Source organism: Macrobrachium rosenbergii, chromosome 12, assembly GCF_040412425.1.
Source record: "Macrobrachium rosenbergii isolate ZJJX-2024 chromosome 12, ASM4041242v1, whole genome shotgun sequence".
Taxonomy (NCBI): Eukaryota; Metazoa; Arthropoda; class Malacostraca; order Decapoda; family Palaemonidae; genus Macrobrachium; species Macrobrachium rosenbergii.
The window spans coordinates 113,982,137-114,000,553 of NC_089752.1; the positions used below are offsets into that span (position 1 = coordinate 113,982,137).

The following is an 18,417-nucleotide window of genomic DNA, read 5'->3' on the forward strand; positions in this document are numbered from 1 at the left end:
CCACCCTCTCCTAACAATTGACTCTTAGTGCAACTGCGAGGTTTTCCTCCTGTTACAACTTTCAAACCTTTTGCTATCAGTTTCCGTTTCAGCGCTGAATGACCTCATAGGTCCCAGTGCTTGGGCTTTGGCCTAAGCTCTATATTCAATTCAATTCAGTATCAGTATGATAACATTTTCTTATTAACAATTGGGTATTATTATAATTACTATAAGAGGTTGCTCTTTATTCAATTTTTGTCTTCTGTAAAGTTCCTTATGTTTTTCATGGTACAGTACTGCCCTAAAATGGAAGACTGCATTACGTGCAAAAATACAAAACCGAGAAAAATGGTAGATACTGCAGTTTTCCCTTGCCTTACTACTGATTTTGCAGATACTGCAAATGGGGACCCCTAAATGAAGCATTGAAGAATCATTTTGAAACTGCAGTAAGTTGTGTATTAATGTTTCACGAGCCCAGTAGGTAGCATATCTCAGTTTCGAAAATTTTGCAGATACCGCAGTTTTCCATTTTAGGGCAGAGTAGTTCCAGATTACTGTACCATGGAAAATTCTATAAGAAACTTTACAGAAGACAAAAATCGAATAATAACACCCTCTTATAGTAATTATATTAATACGAGATATTAGTAAGTAAATGTTATCATACTGATACTGACTGTTTCTTTTGTGTGTAAAATCAGGATTCTATTATCCAGACCTATGAGACTTGGTAATGAATTATCAATGGGATCTTAGGATAATCACGTTAACTGCCATCTCGTTTGTTATTCACTGTTTTTTCTAATAATATCTATACTCTTTTGTTCATCTTTAATTAATAGTAACTATGTAATATAATAACAAAACATAAAATATAGCATAATGCGAAGGGAAATAGTCTAACTTTATTCAATTTCGAAATAAAGTACAGATGTACTCTTCATCAACGCTTGATATTCTTTATAGGCGACAATTGACTTTATTTAATTTTTTTTTTTTTTTTGACATGCAACAAAAAATCAGTAATAGGTAAAAGAAAATTAAGCAGAGCATACACCTGTGAGAAATAGTCTTCATTTCCACTACTACGAGATAAGCCAGCTACAGTTTTTCTACTGTACATCAGCGCTCCGTTTTTTGTCTAAACAACAATTTCCTCGAGTTTCCCCTTCATAAATTTCCACCAGGCGTTTACACGCAATACCCATTACTCACCTCGAATTCCCACCCAAACAACATACTTCATCTCAAGTCTTCCCCCAAAACTCTCCCGGGCCATGGGTTGTAATGAGGAGTTATCTGGCAAGTTGTGTCTCCGTTTTGATCTTCCCATTAGAACTTCTTCCATCTTTTGCGATTATTGCTCGTCGGAACGACTTATGGTTGCTTGCGCGTCGAACTTAACTAACTTACCGGATGTTGGGGTATGACGGTGGCAAAAGGACGTGTGTTGTCTCTGGGTCACCGAGCCAGCACCGCTCCTGCTGCTTGTGGATGAGAGGATTTGATGGTATCTTTAGTTGGGTGAGTGCTCGAATATATATATATATATATATATATATATATATATATATATATATATATATATATATATATATATATATATATATATATATATATATATGTTATATATGTATATAGAATGGCTTGGAAATAAAGTCGAAACCGGTTAGGACCTACACCCCGTTTCTTATTTTTCACCTGTGGTAATGTGTGATAAATGAATCACGTACAAAAGTGATAACAGTCATCATATGTATATATATATATCATCAAGAAGCTAAAAATATCGTTTAATATCCAATTCACCTACTTCGGGAATATCCCCGATGGGGAGTTATCACCGAAGGGGAATAATATTTTAAGTGATAAATGGATATATGTATGTATATATATATGTGTGTGTGTGTATATATACAGTATATATATATATATATATATATATATATATATATATATATATATATATATATATATATATATATATGAGGAGGAACAGGATAGCCAGAAGACGTGGTAACATTGTAGAACTTATTATTTCTTAAATCATGACAGAACCGAGCTTTCGGGAATAAATAACATTTCCCATCATCAGGGTCACTTACCTATAGAATGACTTAGAAAATAAAATGAAACAGTAAGGAAACTATACTGAGTGGCTCGACCTAAAAGTGTTGAATATATATATATATATATATATATATATATATATATATATATATATATATATATATATATATATATATATATATATATATATATATATAAATATTCAGCTCGTTTAGTCCTATATTTTACGGACCCTGTTTCAAGGCTCATAAAATAAGACACTCTAAATTAAAAGCCGCTACCTATGACTCCCCAGCTATTTTAAACTCCATGATCATTCGCAGGGTTCAGGCATATAAGTCTAACAACCTCATCCTAAAAAATCAGAGTTCAGAAACTTTAGTAATCTGATGAGAATGCCTAGTTTAACGGGTGTTACGAGCTCTCCCGTTTGGAAGATAAGGAACTTTCCTCTTGAGCTCAGTGAACGAAATACCACCAAAATAAAACATAGATAGATAGATAGGTAGGTAAAAGAGCTACCTTGCAGTGTAGAAGAAAAAGACAAAGAAACGAGAGAAGACCAGGGTCAGTAATCAAACGAAACATCTAGCGTTCAATTCTCTCGGGAAGGGAGGCAACGTGAAAGCAGTAATTAGATAAGTAATACTTGATAGATATTGTACCTTGAATGATTTAAGGATGAAGGAAGTATTTCGTCAAATTGAAGCTATACGCCCAAATTTTAAGAGTCAGGTTTACCAGTTTGAACTGTGTGATCTCTGCAAGATAGGTCTAAAGCAACATAATATTTTCAGTACAATTAATCAAAGAATTTGGAGGGATAGGAGATCTAGAAATGGGTAGAAACTATATTTTGGAAATGATAAGTTCATTAGTTCTGTCACTGGACAAAGAGCCAACTTGAGACTGAATGAAACCAACAGTTCATTAGTTCAGCCACTGGACAAAGAGATAACTTGAGACTGAATGAAACCAACAGTTCATTAGTTCATACATTGACAGTTCATTGGTTCAGTCACTGGACAAAGAAATAACTTGAGACTGAATGAAACCAGCAGTTCATTAGTTCAGCCACTGGACAAAGAAATAACTTAAGAATGAATGAAACCAACAGTTCATTAGTTCAGCCACTGGACAAAGGAATAACTTGAGACTGAATGAAACCAACAGGAAAGTATTGAGAGGTGTTGATTCATCTGCAAAAGCACGAATAGGTGATGAGGTGGGAAATTAAGGAGAATTTGTGCTATCAATAACAGCAGGTATAGTGCAGTTAGATATAAGCCTAGAAATATTAGATAGGAATTCATTTGGCATTACATAAGCTATCATTATATTACATAGCACGCGTGTTCACCAATAGTACATTAGTATTTGGTATGATCGCACTACAGTACTGCAGTATACCAAGTTTGAAGGGAAAGTCCATTTCGACCTCGAATTCGTCTTTAGGTCTAGTTTATGTGGGCGATTTTCCTTGCAGAATAGCATTATATTTCACACAGGTTATGGAAATCAAAAATTTTATATAAGAACCTTTTATTGTTACCAGACAGTACCGAAAATATGTCAGAATTTCGTTAAAGAGAATCTTTCATTAGTGGAAGGAAATACACTGTATACAACCTAATTGATTACATTGCATACATACATAAATACTCTCATACAGAACTTCGCTGTATACAGTAAACATTTTTCTTTGAACATACATTGCGTATACATTACACAGGTAGAGAAAGCGTGGATGTAAATAGGGAGATGCGTCCAAATATAGAATGGAAGAGATAGATGATTTATATATTAATAAATAAAGGTTTTAATATACAGCTTACAAGGTTATGAAGGTGCTGCTGATGATTTTCAGTGGTCACTAAGCTCATAAATAAATATGTAGAGCAACTAACATTACATAACAAAATTAGTGGCAGTTTGTAAGTTACATCTCGTGATAAATAATATTTTCCAACTTTACTTCATTTACAATAATCTGCAAGAAAACTAAAATTAGGAGCAGATATTTACAGCATCCCAGCCCTAACTGACAATAATCATCTTTGGTTTGAAGATTCAATTGATACCTCGACGACTGTAAATCGTTTTTGAGGCGTCACTGAGAGATTACACGCAGAGTCTTAAATTCGTTACTCCTGAGGTAATTCTTATCGGCTGCCTAGAGGATATTTTTCTTGATCGTTTGGTCAGGTACAGGACCCACTTATTGGTCAGACAGCAGGACCCACTTATCCTGGTCAGACAGCAGGATCCACTTATCCTGGTCAGACAGCAGGACCCATTTATCCTGGTCAGACAGCAGGACCCACTCATCCTGGTCAGACAGCAGGACTCACTTATTTTGGTCAGACAGCAGGACCCACTCATCCTGGTCAGACAGCGGGACTCACTTATTCTGGTCAGACAGCAGGACCCACTCATCTTGGTCAGACAGCAGGTCTCACTTATTCTGATCAGACAGCAGGACCCACTCATCCTGGTCAGACAGCAGGACCCACTTATCCTAGTCAGACAGAAGGACCCACTTATCCTGGTCAGACAGCGGGACCCACTTATCCGGTCAGATAGCGGGACCCACTTATCCTGGTCAGACAGCAGGATTATCCTGCGGACGTTGGTGTAGTTGGTCGATGACGTCATCCTGGGCGAAGAAGTACAAGTCGTCCACTAGAGACTCATCCCCGTCGTCCAACCCGCATCTTGAATGAAATAAATGGCTGCAATGAAAAGAAGTTTTTTTCTTTTTTATATGGTTGGGGGAGGGGGACATGTTTGATATATGATAATAAACGAGATATCTTCTTTCTGCGTTTCCCTTTAACCTTCTCTTACGTCCTAATGAGCACCATAGTATTCTTTGGAAGCTTGGATTTCAAGTCAGTGGCCCCTGTGGTGGGCTTGTTCCATATGAATAGGTTTAATCTACTGAATAATAAGTAATTTGAATTATAATAATTGCTATGGGTGAGTTACAGAGATCTACTATAGAAAGGCTTGTACAAGGTAGATTAGATACGATGTATAAAGTATAGATGGCAAATGATGTTATCGTCTTGTAAACTGCAGATTGTAATGATGTGCTTTTGCGTCGTAGAAACTATAGATTGTAAATCATGTGTTTTTTCGTCGTATGAACTGTAGATTGTAAGTGATGTTATCGTCGTATCAACTTTAGATGGTAAGCGATGTTTTCGCCGTGAAAACTACATTGTAAATGATGTTTTCGTCGTATGCTCAGTAGATTGGAAATCATGCCGTATAAACTATATATTCTAAAAGATGTTGTCGCCGTATGAATTGTAAATAACTATGTATTGTAAATAAATGATGTTTTCGTCGTTAAACTATAGATTCTAAATGATATTTTCGTCGTATGACCTGTAGATTGAAAACAATGTTTCTTTCTTAAAAGCTAATGGTATCATCACAGCTAATACTAAGGGTATCATCACAGCTAAAACTAAGGGTATCATCAAAGCTAAAAGTAAGGGTATCATCACAGCTAAAACTAAGGGTATCATCACAGCTAAAACTAAGGGTATCATCAAAGCTAAAATTATAAGGGTATCATCACAGCTAATAATAAGGGTATCATCACAGCTAAAAGTAAGGGTATCATCACAGCTAAAACTAAGGGTATCATCAAAGCTAAAATTATAAGGGTATCATCACAGCTAAAATTAAGGGTATCACCAAAGCTAAGAGTAAGGGTATCATCACAGTTAAAACTAAGGGTATCATCACAGCTAAAATTAATGGTATCACAACAGCTAAAACTAAGGGTATCATCACAGCTAAAACTAAGGGTATCATCACAGTTAAAATTAAGGGTATCATCAACGCTAAAATTAAGGGTACCATCACAGCTAAAACTAAGGGTATCATCAAAGCTAAAACTAAGGGTATCATCAAAGCTAAAATTAAGGGTATCATCACAGCTAAAATTAAGGGTATCATCAAAACTAAAACTAGGGTTTATCATCACAGCTATAACTAAGGTTTATCATCACAGCTAAAACTAAGAGTATCATCACAGCTAAAACTAAGGGTATCACCACAGCTAAAACTAGGGTATCATCAAAGCTGAAACAAATTAAGGGTATCATCACAACTAAAACTAAGGGTACCAACACAGCTAAAATTAAGGATATCATCACAGCTAGAACTAAAGGTATCATCAAAGCTAAAACTAAGGTTATCACCAAACTAAAACTAAGGTTTATCATCACAGCTAATCTTAAGCATTATAAACTGAAACATTTTTTTTTTCAAAAGGTCTGGAGCGTCACTTAAGTATTATATAATAATTAATATAACCATCAGATTGCTGAGCTACCCTTCAACGTTCCTGTGTAAATTCCTAACAAAATGGCGTTGGAATTCTGTGTAGGATGCAGGGGAACAAATTGGAATCACGACCTTCCGGATGCTTGTATCATTCCTAGATTTCATTTCCGTCCATTCAAATTTGCTTTGATCCTGGGTACTTTTAATTAGATTAGTAAAAAAAAATGGAGTTATCAGTTTTGCACGAATTAAACTAAAATAGGAAAAATGAGTAGAGTCTGAATTATAAAAAGGTTATTAAAGAAAATATAAATTGAAATACAGTAGCATTAGCCGAGAGGGATATAAATTTAAGAAGAGAATGACTTTTACTGACGTATTGTCATTTATACCATAGATTACTATGCAGAGATGAATAACCATAACTAATTTTCACATCCGGAAACTTATTATTGTCAAGAAATGGAACGCTGATGTCCTTTGATAAGCAACTACAAACTGTATTTCAGTCTTTTATAGACACTTCTGAGATACGTTTCAGCGAATGCTTTACCAAGTAGATTTTTTAAGGTAATATTGAAGGCAGAAACAAGCAGAGACTTAATACGATGAATATTTATATTCTTACTAATCCTTTTTGTCAAATTTTTTGCCATTCTTCAGCCAAAAACGAATGACATTAAAGTGCAGTAAAGACATAAGAAATCATGCCTCGTTTGCCTTCAGATTTGAATGGAAATACGAGAATTATGACATGCATATAACCTTTTTTTTATTTTGATTTTCCAACCGAAACTTCAAGCGACGCATTTACTTCAAAGACTCATATTTTTTTTTTTTTTACCAAGCATAAATTAGATGAATTTCGTATTTCCCCACAAATTAAATGTGCGTCAGTTGCTCTAAAAATTTATACTTCCGAGCTTGCAAACGGAGCCACCCACATACCCAGACACAAACAATAGATCATCGTAATTACGTGACGGATAATACGTGATAATGGACGAATCTAACGAGACGCATTCCATCCCTAAATAATTTAAACTTTAGAAAAAGAATTCTGGAAATTTGAATTCGCATTTCAGTTTCTTTCATCCTTGACACTGATGCTTTTGGTTTGCTCTGTAGGTTGTTAATTACTAGCGATATATACTGTGCGTTACGATGTTTTCCTGAATTTCCTGTTCAGGATTCTGCTCCCTTCATTTCGACGAGGCTGTTCGTTTAATTACGGCATGCGCGAGCGGGTGGGTATGTGTATATATATGTATATGTATATGTATATGTATATATATATATATATATATATATATATATATATATATATATATATATATATACATACATATATTTATACATATAAATAAATAAATAATATATATATATATATGTATATATACATATATACTGTATACTGTATATATTCACCCACCCACATTATATAATACGGTATATATATATACACATGTATATATATATATATATATATATATATATATATATATATATATATATATATATATGTGTGTGTGTGTGTGTGTGTGTGTGTGTATTCCAACGAAATGGATATAAATGCAGAATCGAACAAGGTGGACGAACTTACTTCCAAGCAACCACGACGCTCAAGAGGACCACGAAAATACCCGAGGCGATGAGGGCGCAAGCTATGGGCATGGGGGGCACGTGAATGGGATGGAGTGCCCCTAACGGCTGTATGAGGATGACGTTGTAGAAAACGGCCCCCAGCGTGATCAGGAGGACTCCGAAGAAGAAGGCGAAGAGGATGCAGTAGACTCTGGAGGTAGGCCTACTCTGAGGAGTGATGGTTAGGCCTTTGTACGGCGATTTTCTCGAGGCCTCGTATTTGGGCAGCATCTTCAGGGCTGGGTATATATTGACGACCTGTGAAAGAGGGAAGGTTATATGATCGTCAAATATCAATTTAGATGATTTTGGGCGTCCTGACATGTATCAAGCACGTCCTTCATTAGATAAACAAATAAATCGTTCCTTTAACGGCAGAAATTTGATATTACTTGATTATTCAAACGACAAAGTTAATTGTAACAAAATTTAACTTCAAGAAAATATATCTACTGAGACATCTGAAGACTAAAAGGTTTCACCTGAACGATTTATACTTATACGAGGTGAAGATTGGAGAAAGGTAAAATTCAAGAAGGCCCAGTGTAGGAGACACAACGCCAGGCAATTACTCTCGTTTAAATGCACACAATATACACACATTATGTGTATATACATGTTTATATATGTATATATGTACATATATACATATATTTATATATATATATATATATATATATATATATATATATATATATATATATATATATATATATGTATTTTTATATACAGTATGTGTATATATATTGATATATACACATATATATTATGCACACACACACATTAGCTCCTGAAGAGAGAGACAGTTGGTCTCTGAAATATAGCATTAACTTTCTGGATTTTGCGTTTTTAAGGACTCCTTATATTATATATTATGTTATATTATGTATATATACATATATATATATATATATATATATATATATATATATATATATATATATATATATATATGTATAAAGTTAAATTGCGTGTGCCTTCATTTATGATGTATAATTTGATTTTGATATAAAATAGCCACAGAAATGGCGTTTAAGACAATGTGAACTTATCAAAGGTTTATATTTCAACTCATGGCGAGCTAAGTAAGTAGACTGACTCGTATTTTGCAACACACTGAATAATAATATAATAATAAATCTTTTTCTGTTCAAATGATAAACACTGTTTGTTGGAATTTATACAAACTACAGTAAAACAAACATAAATATATCGCATTCGTATCACAAACAGGTTAAATACTCGTACATGTCAGCGACCTATTAGTAGTCCTAACCAGTGCTTCGTGCGAGTGTCCAGCATCCGACAAAGATTCATTCCTGACGTGTTTTCAACCAGTATGTGAAGTGTATGTAATAAGTTACCGACGTGCGTGTAAAGTAATGATAAAAATTAAACGCAAATTTTGGAAATACTGTAAATCGATTAAGGAAATTTTTTTTTCAGAAACTTCAACATTTGAAATATGAAGTTTTTGAAAAATTGTAATTCGATTGACAAAATATATAAAGAAAATATATATAAATAAAAACAAATCCTTCGGGCCAGCCCTGTGCGAGCTGGTAATTAGCTCAGTGATCTGATAAATAATAATAATAATAATAATAATAATAATAATAATAATAATAATAAAACATGTTTTGCTTGTAGCGTAGACACACCCTAACTTATAGGTGTCAGCAACACGCAACTATTCATACTAAGGTCATATAAAGCTATCACGCAACCACTAGCAACCTCTCCCGACAAATATGTTGACTTCAGCACACAAAATTTTTATTCAGTTCAAGTTACCTACATGACCTGAACTAGTTTTCTTCCTCTTATCATTATTCAGATCAGTAAGACAACATTTACTGAACAAAAGACTAGCGATCTCTCCACTCACCTTTTGGGACACTCCAGCCTTTCACTTCCACGCAGTATTGAGAGTTTCGAAGTATTCTTCTCTTCCAAGAATATCGCTTATAAACGTTATTTGTAAGGTTTCATCATCGTTATGCATTCAGGGGACCTATATCTCATCACCTCCTGATATAGTGCTAAGATATATTCCTTTTTCAGAATAGGATGTTTTCTGAAGGGCAGAGATTCTCATAAACATCGGACCTTCAAAGTCTTTCGTTCATGATTCCCGTAGGGGGCTAGCGCCGTCAGTGCACCTCATGCGGTGCACTGTAGGCATTACTTAAGGATCTTTGCAGCGTGCCTTCGGCCCCTAGCTGCAACCCCTTTCGTTCCTTTTACTGTACCTCCGTTCATGTTCTCTTTATTCCATCTTACTCTCCACCCTCTCCTGACAATTGATTCACAGTTAACTGCTTTGAGGTTTTCCTCCTGTTACACCTTTCAAAGCTTTAGCTGTCAATTTCCATTTCAGCGATGAATGACCTCGTAGGTCCCAGTACTTGGCCTCTGGCCTAAATTCTATATTTATATTCACCTCTATATATTCACTTTCGTTTATGATTCATATGCTAGGCTACTCACTTTCATGACACCTGTCGATATATAAGGAGAGTATTTGAAAAGTTTTTTTAATACTTCGAGACCGGATTCCATAACGTAGTATAAATGTTCTCTGAGTAAAAATGAAACAAGAGAGAAGAGGACTGCGCTTCATACGAGCGTTTCCACCAGAAACTAGGTGCTAAAGTGAATGCGTATTTTGTTTGCCTAACGACCAGATTTCAACCGCGTAGTGCGCGTTGGCGGATCTTATAAGAACCGGTAAGCTCTCACTTAGCGAAGAAATATCTGGTTGTGCCGGGGAGGAGCTAAATATAAGGCCGCGTTGCCTGAAGCATCAAACAAGACCTCAGAATGTGGGTTGAGCTTATCTAATGACGTCGCGCAATACGCGCACAATATCAGCTATAAGTATAGTGAATGAAGTCGCTGAGAGATAAGAAGTGAGTAAATCGCTGAGAGATAATAAGAATACTAATCAGTAAAAAATGCGCCGGAGTTTCTTCGGCGCAATCGAGTTTTCTGTACAGCCGCAACAGCGTTATAATCAAGGCCACCGAAAATAGCTCTATCTTTCGGTGGTCTCGGTATAATGCCTTATGAGCCGAGGCCCATGGAACTTTAACATCGACCCGGTGGTGGCCTGTCCTATATCGCTGCCACACGCACGATTATGGCTAACTTTAATCCTGAATAAAATAAAAACTACTTAGGCTAGAGGGTTGCAATTTGGTATGTTTGATGATTGGAGGGTGGATGATCAACTTACCAATTTGCAGCCCTCTAGCCTCAGTAGTTTTTAAGATCTGAGGGCGGACAGAAAAAAGTGCGAATGGACGGACAAACAGGCACAGTAGTTTTCTTTTACAGAAAACTAATATTTGATATTTCCTCATTACAAAATCATGTGGTTCACATCGACGAAGGAAATTAGTGACTTCACAGAACTCATGAAGACCGATTTGAAATAGAACCGTAGGTGCTTAAGCCCTTAGGGCATTATGGGCTAGCAGTCTCATCCCAAATGGCGCTGGCTGAAAGCTGGAGAGGTGATTTACCCTCTGGGTCACTCTCTCTATTAGTGCAGCAGATTGCTGTAAAAATCGTTCAGATAGTGAAACAAGCATGAAATTTGGCACAAACATTCCTAAGACTACGCTCTCTTAGAAAAGGGCGCTGGCCACCTGAAAATCCAAGATGGCGGCTATTTTTCAAAATGGCCGCCATCTATGTTGAGATTCACTGGTTTGGGAGCATCTATTGGATGGAATATGCCAGTTTTTTTTTTTAAACCTCGACTTTTAGGTTATAAAAATGTTCCATACCACACATTTTATTGAAAACCCTTACTAAATGAATTGTAACCAAGATGGCGTACAAAATGGTTGCCATAAAAGTTTTTTTTTTCTATCCACAGCGCTAGCAGACATAGAGACCAACTGTTTTTATTTAATGGTATATTCATGTGATCAGACAGTTTAACTAATATGCTATTTTCAACTGAAATAGTAATGGTATGGTCACATACAACATTGTGTCTAAGACTGTAACCATAAAAAGAAAAGAAGAGAAATACGGACTAAACGCAACCAATCTATGTATAGGTCTCTCAACCTACACCTTTGAAAAATTCGAGGATAAGAAGGTAGGCATAGCATGACACGTTGGATGCTCAAGCTAGATTATCTACTGAAGAGAGGGCAATATTTATCTAGACTTCACATTTGCAAGTGCACAGAGCTGTGCAGGGAAGACCCAGCTTGTAGCACTTGCACCTTTCCTGACAGCCTGCTTTGCATCCACATTTGGTAAGCTGTTGGCAACTCTTGGCTAAGGGCGAGTTGGTTGTCCAGAGGACTTGCCATGCTTCACCAGACTTTTGCCATCCCCACTCAGCAGGGTTCTCTGGCTGTGGCTGACACTGGGTGGCCTGCCCCACACACAACCAGCCTGGTACGCAGCACGCTTGGTGTGTTGGAGGAGAGCTCCCCTGGTTGGTGGAATGGCCTCATATGCCCTTTGTTTTCTGGCAAACATATCAAGTCTAGCCTCATCCACAGTGCCAGCAGTGCTGGATCTTTCATACATAAGTATGACAAACCTCTCAGGACCTTCAGGTCACTCTCTTCCACTCTGAGAGGGTAGTGACTCAGTTTGGAGAACACAGTGGAGGCCTCTGGAAAGATGTTCCATGTCTGCCAGGCGGTCTTCTTGCCCTTGCTCCGGAAGGCTGACACTGTATCACAGCCTGTGAACGCATGGAAGAAGAGCATGCCATTCACCTTCTCCTGGCCCAGAGAGTTGCACAGGTCATGCACAGCAATCCAGCGCAGGCTCTGGCCTTGGCCAAATGCCACCCATAGCTTCTCTAGCCCTAGATTGTGGAGAGTGGAGAAAGCACTGACTGCAACGACAAGAACATCTGTGTCATTTGCTTTAACCGTGATGGTCTTGGCTCCATGTTCTGTGGCATATTTGGCATGGAGAAAGATGCGGGTGTCAGCTTCCTCATGAGAGCACTTTTCCAGTCCCTGAAGACTAGCCTCATGAGTGCTGAGGACAGCAGACCCTTTCGTGGCAATGACAACATTTGTGGCAGACATCTGGGCAACTTTGTCTGCCAGGAACTGGAACAACTCTGTCTTGTTGGCATCGTGTCTTAGGAAATTGCGCCAGTTGGATGGAATTGTGTTCTTGTCTGTCACCTTGCGCCTTCCTCCTTGACCACGTTGGAGCCTGGTCTCAGCTTTGAGGCTGGATGTATTGTATACATCAAATACAAGATGTGATGATGTGTACTTGCTGCTATAGGATTGTATCACAGGCAAGAAGTCGCAAAGTGCATAGCCCTCAAAGGTCTTTCCTTTCTTTGGTGGCAAGGCATGGACCAAAGCTGATCCATCTACAATGAGGACATCAGTCTTTGGTTCTTTGTCTTCTAGTGTAACATGACTCTCCAGGACCGAGGTCAGCTGAGACTTCTGACATGTGTACAGCCTACCACCCTCACTAAGGGAAGCTGGGAATGTTTGATTCTTGTGCTGGAAGAATTCCTGCAGATCACATTCACGGCTCTGACAGGATATAAATAGCTTTGAGAAAAGCTGGCAATCCTCCTTCAGAAGTTTCTGCTTTGACTGTTCTACAGGAGCAGCTTCTTGCCTGAAGAAGTCAGTTCTGTTCTTCTTTATCGGCTCATAGAAGGAGACTGCATTGTTTGCCAAAGAGTCTGAAAACTTCTGAAATTTAGTGCGGCCTCTGTCAAGGTGTGTCTGTAGAAGTTCTGCTGAGCTGGGGTGGGCAATGTCTTTGTTGTCAATGGAATACAGATCCTGGCTCTCTTCCTGAAAAGGACTTCCCAAGTGTTGCAAAGCCAATGACAGCTTGCTGACTCTCTCCAAGAATGTCTTCTGCGCATGAGGTGTTTGTTCATGGTGTGTTGTCTGCTCATTAGACTCCTTACTTTGAACCTCTGTTTCGTATGCAGACACCAAGCGGATGATCTCTGGGCCAGCCACCATCCATCTTCTGAGTGCTGACGGATCTTCAGTCAGCCCAATGGCTCCGCCATCAGCCTTTATAAAGGCATTGGTCTGCTCATGAGCTTGGTCAAGAGCCATTGCTGAGAACTGGCGACTGGTCTTGTGCACAACAAAGTTGCCAGCCTTGAACTCCTTGTGCAACTCTGGGTGTGAACTCTCTAGGGTAAGCATGTCCCTGAGGTGAATAGGCAGCCAACGAGCATAGTTTGTATTATTGTTGGAAAAGAAGTAGGGTATCAGCTCATGCAATGCCTGGCAGTAGAGGACAAAATTGGCCTCACGGAAGGACCTGATCAGTAGGAATATCACAAGTTCCATAGACAACACCATGTGCCAGAAGTGGAACTGTGGACTCTGCTGTCTTCGAAGGTCACACCACTCCTCAAACTCTAATGCCTGCTCATTGTTGTTTGCTTTCTCAGCACAGTAGTCAGTGTATGCTGTCCTCAGGAGTTTGTACAAACTAGAGGCTGTAACCTGGTGCATCTGCCGTGTCCTGGTTACACTTGCAGCTGACAGGAAGGATTCTGCAGTTCCAGATGAAGCAACTCCTGCCTCCACCAGAGCTCCTGTCCAACCACTGCCATGAAGAAGAGTACCAAGAGATGTCATTGCTGCCATCTCAATGTGCAGACCACCAAACATTACCAGATACTTGTCTTCGCCATACTGATCAGGCCACTGCCACTGCACCTGCTTTGCTACGGCATAGATTGGCTGATCAGCTGTGATTATGGGTATCTGGCCAGGGTTCAGAAAATCAGTGACATCCTGCACTTTCTGCATCACGTGTTTGATCGTAGCAACAGAATGAGCCTGATCACGCAGGAGAGGAAGCAATGAAGTTATGGTTACTTCAAATTCTGGGCTTCTCTTCATTGAAGCGTGATGAGCTGACCACGTCAGATTCACTGCATCATCTATTTCCTGGGTGACTATGACCTTAAACAAAGCACACATTCCTGTATGGGATTCAACTAGGTTCGGTCTCCCTACACCTAGCCCGATCATTCATCCAGTGCCATTTAAGTCCCGTGTGATCTGTACACCATCCGGGTAAGTACATGAACCATCATGTACAGCCCCATACCCTTGGCTCGGCTCTCCCAGCTGGCACATCCTGTCTATTCAGGTGCGGCTATCTAACTATAGCTGGTCTGGGGCTGTTAGAAAGCATTTGGGACACTAAACTAAACTATACTACAACTACTAGTCTAAGACTACAGGATTAGTAAAGCTGGATTAGCTGGCACTGAACCCCATGCTGAGTTACACAGCAGTGATGTCACCAGTGTGCCCTGGTTGTGTGCAGACATACACTCTTTTTACATTTATTAATTTTCCTTCAAAATTGATGAGTTATTCGAAAGAGATGGCCTCATTAGGATCTAAAACCACAGAAACCAAGATCCATGCTTAAAACGATAATTGTTGAACGGGCATTATTTCTCATTATAATTATTGTTTCTACCTTTTCTTGGCAGCCATATAGCCCCCATATTTAAAGGTAAACTGTACTGGGAAGCTACAGAAACATAATATTCACAAGAAATAGTATGGAAGAGCTTTACCATATTGCTAGAAGCAAATACATGCCATTCTAGTGAAAAAATTAGCCAAAATCTGTCGATACTGGCCGCCATCTTGGAATTTGGCCGCCATATTAAATTTTTGCGTGGCCAGCGCCCTTTTCTGATAGAGGAACTTTAAAGAGCACTTGTGCAAAATTTCATGCTTGTTTCACTATCTGAACGATTCTTATGAAATATGCAATTATCTGCTGCACTATATGGGGAAATGGCGTAGTGGATAATATATATATATATATATATATATATATATATATATATATATATATATATATATATATATATTATATATTATATATATATATATATATAGTTATTTATATATATGTATATATTTATATATACACATATATACAGTATATATATATATATATATATATATATATATATATATATATATATATACATATATATATATGTTTTTATATTTATTTATATATATGTATATATTTATATACACACACACACATATATATATATATATGCGTGTGTGTGTGTGTGCGTGCTTGTGTGTGTGTTTGAAATCACTTGAGCATAATGATGTTACAATGCCAAAAATACCACTGGTAGAAGTGAGACACTAAGTATGGATCCTGACCGGTTTTTAGACATTCTACCAATAATAATAATAATAATAATAATAATAATAATAATAATAATAAAACTTCACGACAGCGACAATAATAATGTAGGAAAGGAGGTCAAAAGGTCAGATAACCTGATTTTGATCTGGGGTCATGATGATCCTGCCGTGCTGTCTCCGCCAGGTGGGCGGAGTCTCTCAACGGTACATCCGGTTAATGTTTCAAAATAAATAATAACAATGTTAATTATTATTATTATTATTATTATTATTATTATTATTAATAGTAGTATGAGTGGTAATGGTTTGTATTAAGAAATGACCATAATAACAGAACCAGTTATTAAAAAATTGATACCTAGGTAATTTTTGTTTCATGAAAAGATAATTAACTAGTTGATACATCATGAAATATAGATAAACAATTAAATAAGGAAATAAATGAATGACAAATAAAACAATAAATAAATAAGCGGAGATTCAAATAGCAGAAAGACGTGGCGATTAAGAGAAACTTTTCTCTTTTTCTTTTTTTCTTTTAGAAAAAGATAATTTAAGTTCCCCACATAATTTTCTGGTGTAAGCATATTGATCCTGCGAGTTTCAGCTCCCTCGTTTTCAACGGTTAATCTAGAACAGGTCGAAACGTATGGAAAATTATGGTCGATAAAAATAACTTAAGAAATACGTGATGCGTTGCAACAAGATATATATATATATATATATATATATATATATATATATATATATATATATATATATATATATATATATATATATATATATCGCCAAACAAATTCCCTTCTGCGAAATATAAATAGCTAATTCCACGGTTATCAATTTCCCCTGACCTTGTTTACTAAGGGAGCGTTTATTGGCAGACTGATATCCGTATCGTTAAACCTAATAGAGAGAGAGAGAGAGAGAGAGAGTTTCAGGTAATAAAGGGGAAATTTTCAAAATGTGAGAAAGTAAGTGGTTGGTTGAGATTCAACTGGGCTTGTGCCAGCGCTGGTCATGAATTCAAGGCCACCCCATTAGTCTGCTAAGGTGTGAAGGGGGTTAAAAAGTCTGATTTGGACCTTTGGCCTCAGTCGAGTGAAAGGGAAGGTTTAGTTCTCCTCCTCCTCCTCTCTCTCTCTCTCTCTCTCTCTCTCTCTCTCTCTCTCTCTCTCTCTCTCTCTCTCTCTCTCTCAGTCTGCCGCTCACCTCACTGGCTGGATGTCTGTCAGTCTCTCTCTCTCTCTCTCTCTCTCTCTCTCTCTCTCTCTCTCTCTATGTCTGTCTGTCTGTCTCTCTTTGTCTGTCCGCCCCCTCTCTCTCTCTCTCTCTCTCTCTCTCTCTCTCTCTCTCTCTCTCTCTCTCTCTCTCTCTCTCTGTGCCCATGCATGAGTCACTTATATTTTTTTCTTTTATCTTACCGAGTCTACGAACGACACTCCGTACAGAAACCGGAATGAAGTGGTTAGTCGGAGCTTACCGCACCTTGCCTGTCTTCGGTGTTAAATGCAATAATGTCCTCACTGTTAACATCTTTCCTCATTCGCGCCTTTACATGCATCTTTTATACTTATTATTACCTCAGGTTTATCCAGTATCTATTAAACGACAAGACACATACTCGAATAATTAGCTTATTTAGTTATTACAGTTCACTATATCACGAAATATACGTAAGGCGATGAAAGAGAATGGTTAGTGCATAATGTTCAGTAGCGTCTTACCTTACGGTCTGAAGAAATTAGATCTATGCAGCCAAGGTGTCTTCGTAGGGTCCGAACCTGTCTATCTTTTTCCCTGCGACATTATTCGTTATCATTCGCCAAAAGGGAATTGTCACCTCCGAGCTTGTGAACTACGTACAAGTAGGCACGCGAGTCGCAACTAAATTGCAAGCAACGAGCACCCCGACGGTGCAGAGACAAGTTCTAAACTAGCAACGAGTTCGCAGCGGAAATTGTTCCTCTCTCTCTCTCTCTCTTTTTTTTTTTTTTTTGTTACTCCGATGGGCGAGGTTCTCTCGGCTCGTTCATGGAGGTATATGAGGTGGCGGAAAACGGACGAAGTGGACGGTCAGTTCCGAGTTGCCACTTTCTTAATTTTTGCTCAGATAGCTTCAAAATGTTGGTGTAACTTATGAGTGTGAGTTTTGTTTTACATTAATATTCATGTTTTTCGTTATCTAAAAGAACTTTCATCATACAAATATAAGTACTACAGTCTTGAGCGGTGT

General features: G+C 37.7%; 3 protein-coding genes across 5 annotated transcripts in view; 2 read left to right on the forward strand and 1 right to left on the reverse strand.

Moving 5' to 3' along the window:
* The window catches only part of LOC136843909 (uncharacterized), a 110,765-nt gene that overhangs the window by 58,589 nt on the left and 33,759 nt on the right, over positions 1 to 18,417 (forward strand). The window lies entirely within an intron of this gene.
* Positions 1,402 to 4,638, forward strand: LOC136844184 (galectin-3-like). Its single transcript, XM_067113201.1, has 2 exons — positions 1,402 to 1,509; positions 4,261 to 4,638. Exons 1-2 carry the CDS (start codon positions 1,402 to 1,404, stop codon positions 4,636 to 4,638), a joined length of 486 nt encoding a protein of 161 aa, XP_066969302.1.
* LOC136843907 (uncharacterized) lies at positions 3,581 to 18,119 on the reverse strand. 3 transcript variants are annotated; one of them, XM_067112815.1, is made up of 3 exons: positions 17,909 to 18,119; positions 7,961 to 8,259; positions 3,581 to 4,769 (listed from the first exon to the last, which is right to left on the reverse strand). In XM_067112815.1, exons 2-3 carry the CDS (start codon positions 8,230 to 8,232, stop codon positions 4,658 to 4,660), a joined length of 384 nt encoding a protein of 127 aa, XP_066968916.1. In that variant the 5' UTR covers positions 8,233 to 8,259; positions 17,909 to 18,119; the 3' UTR covers positions 3,581 to 4,657. The 3 variants fall into 3 exon arrangements, with proteins under 3 accessions (XP_066968916.1, XP_066968914.1, XP_066968915.1); XM_067112813.1 differs by having other exon boundaries at positions 3,581 to 4,787; XM_067112814.1 differs by lacking the exon at positions 17,909 to 18,119 and adding an exon at positions 9,890 to 10,760 and having other exon boundaries at positions 3,581 to 4,787.

Excerpts from the sequence above, each read along its gene's own strand:
- LOC136843907 (XM_067112813.1), bottom strand. The coding sequence starts at position 8,232 with ATGCTGCCCAAATACGAGGCCTCGAGAAAATCGCCGTACAAAGGCCTA. Across the intron at positions 4,788-7,960 it reads AGCGTCGTGGTTGCTTGGAA|CCATTTATTTCATTCAAGAT; the intron begins GTAAGTTCGTCC and ends TTTTCATTGCAG.
- LOC136844184 (XM_067113201.1), top strand. The coding sequence starts at position 1,402 with ATGTTGGGGTATGACGGTGGCAAAAGGACGTGTGTTGTCTCTGGGTCA. Across the intron at positions 1,510-4,260 it reads TTGATGGTATCTTTAGTTGG|GTACAGGACCCACTTATTGG; the intron begins GTGAGTGCTCGA and ends TCGTTTGGTCAG.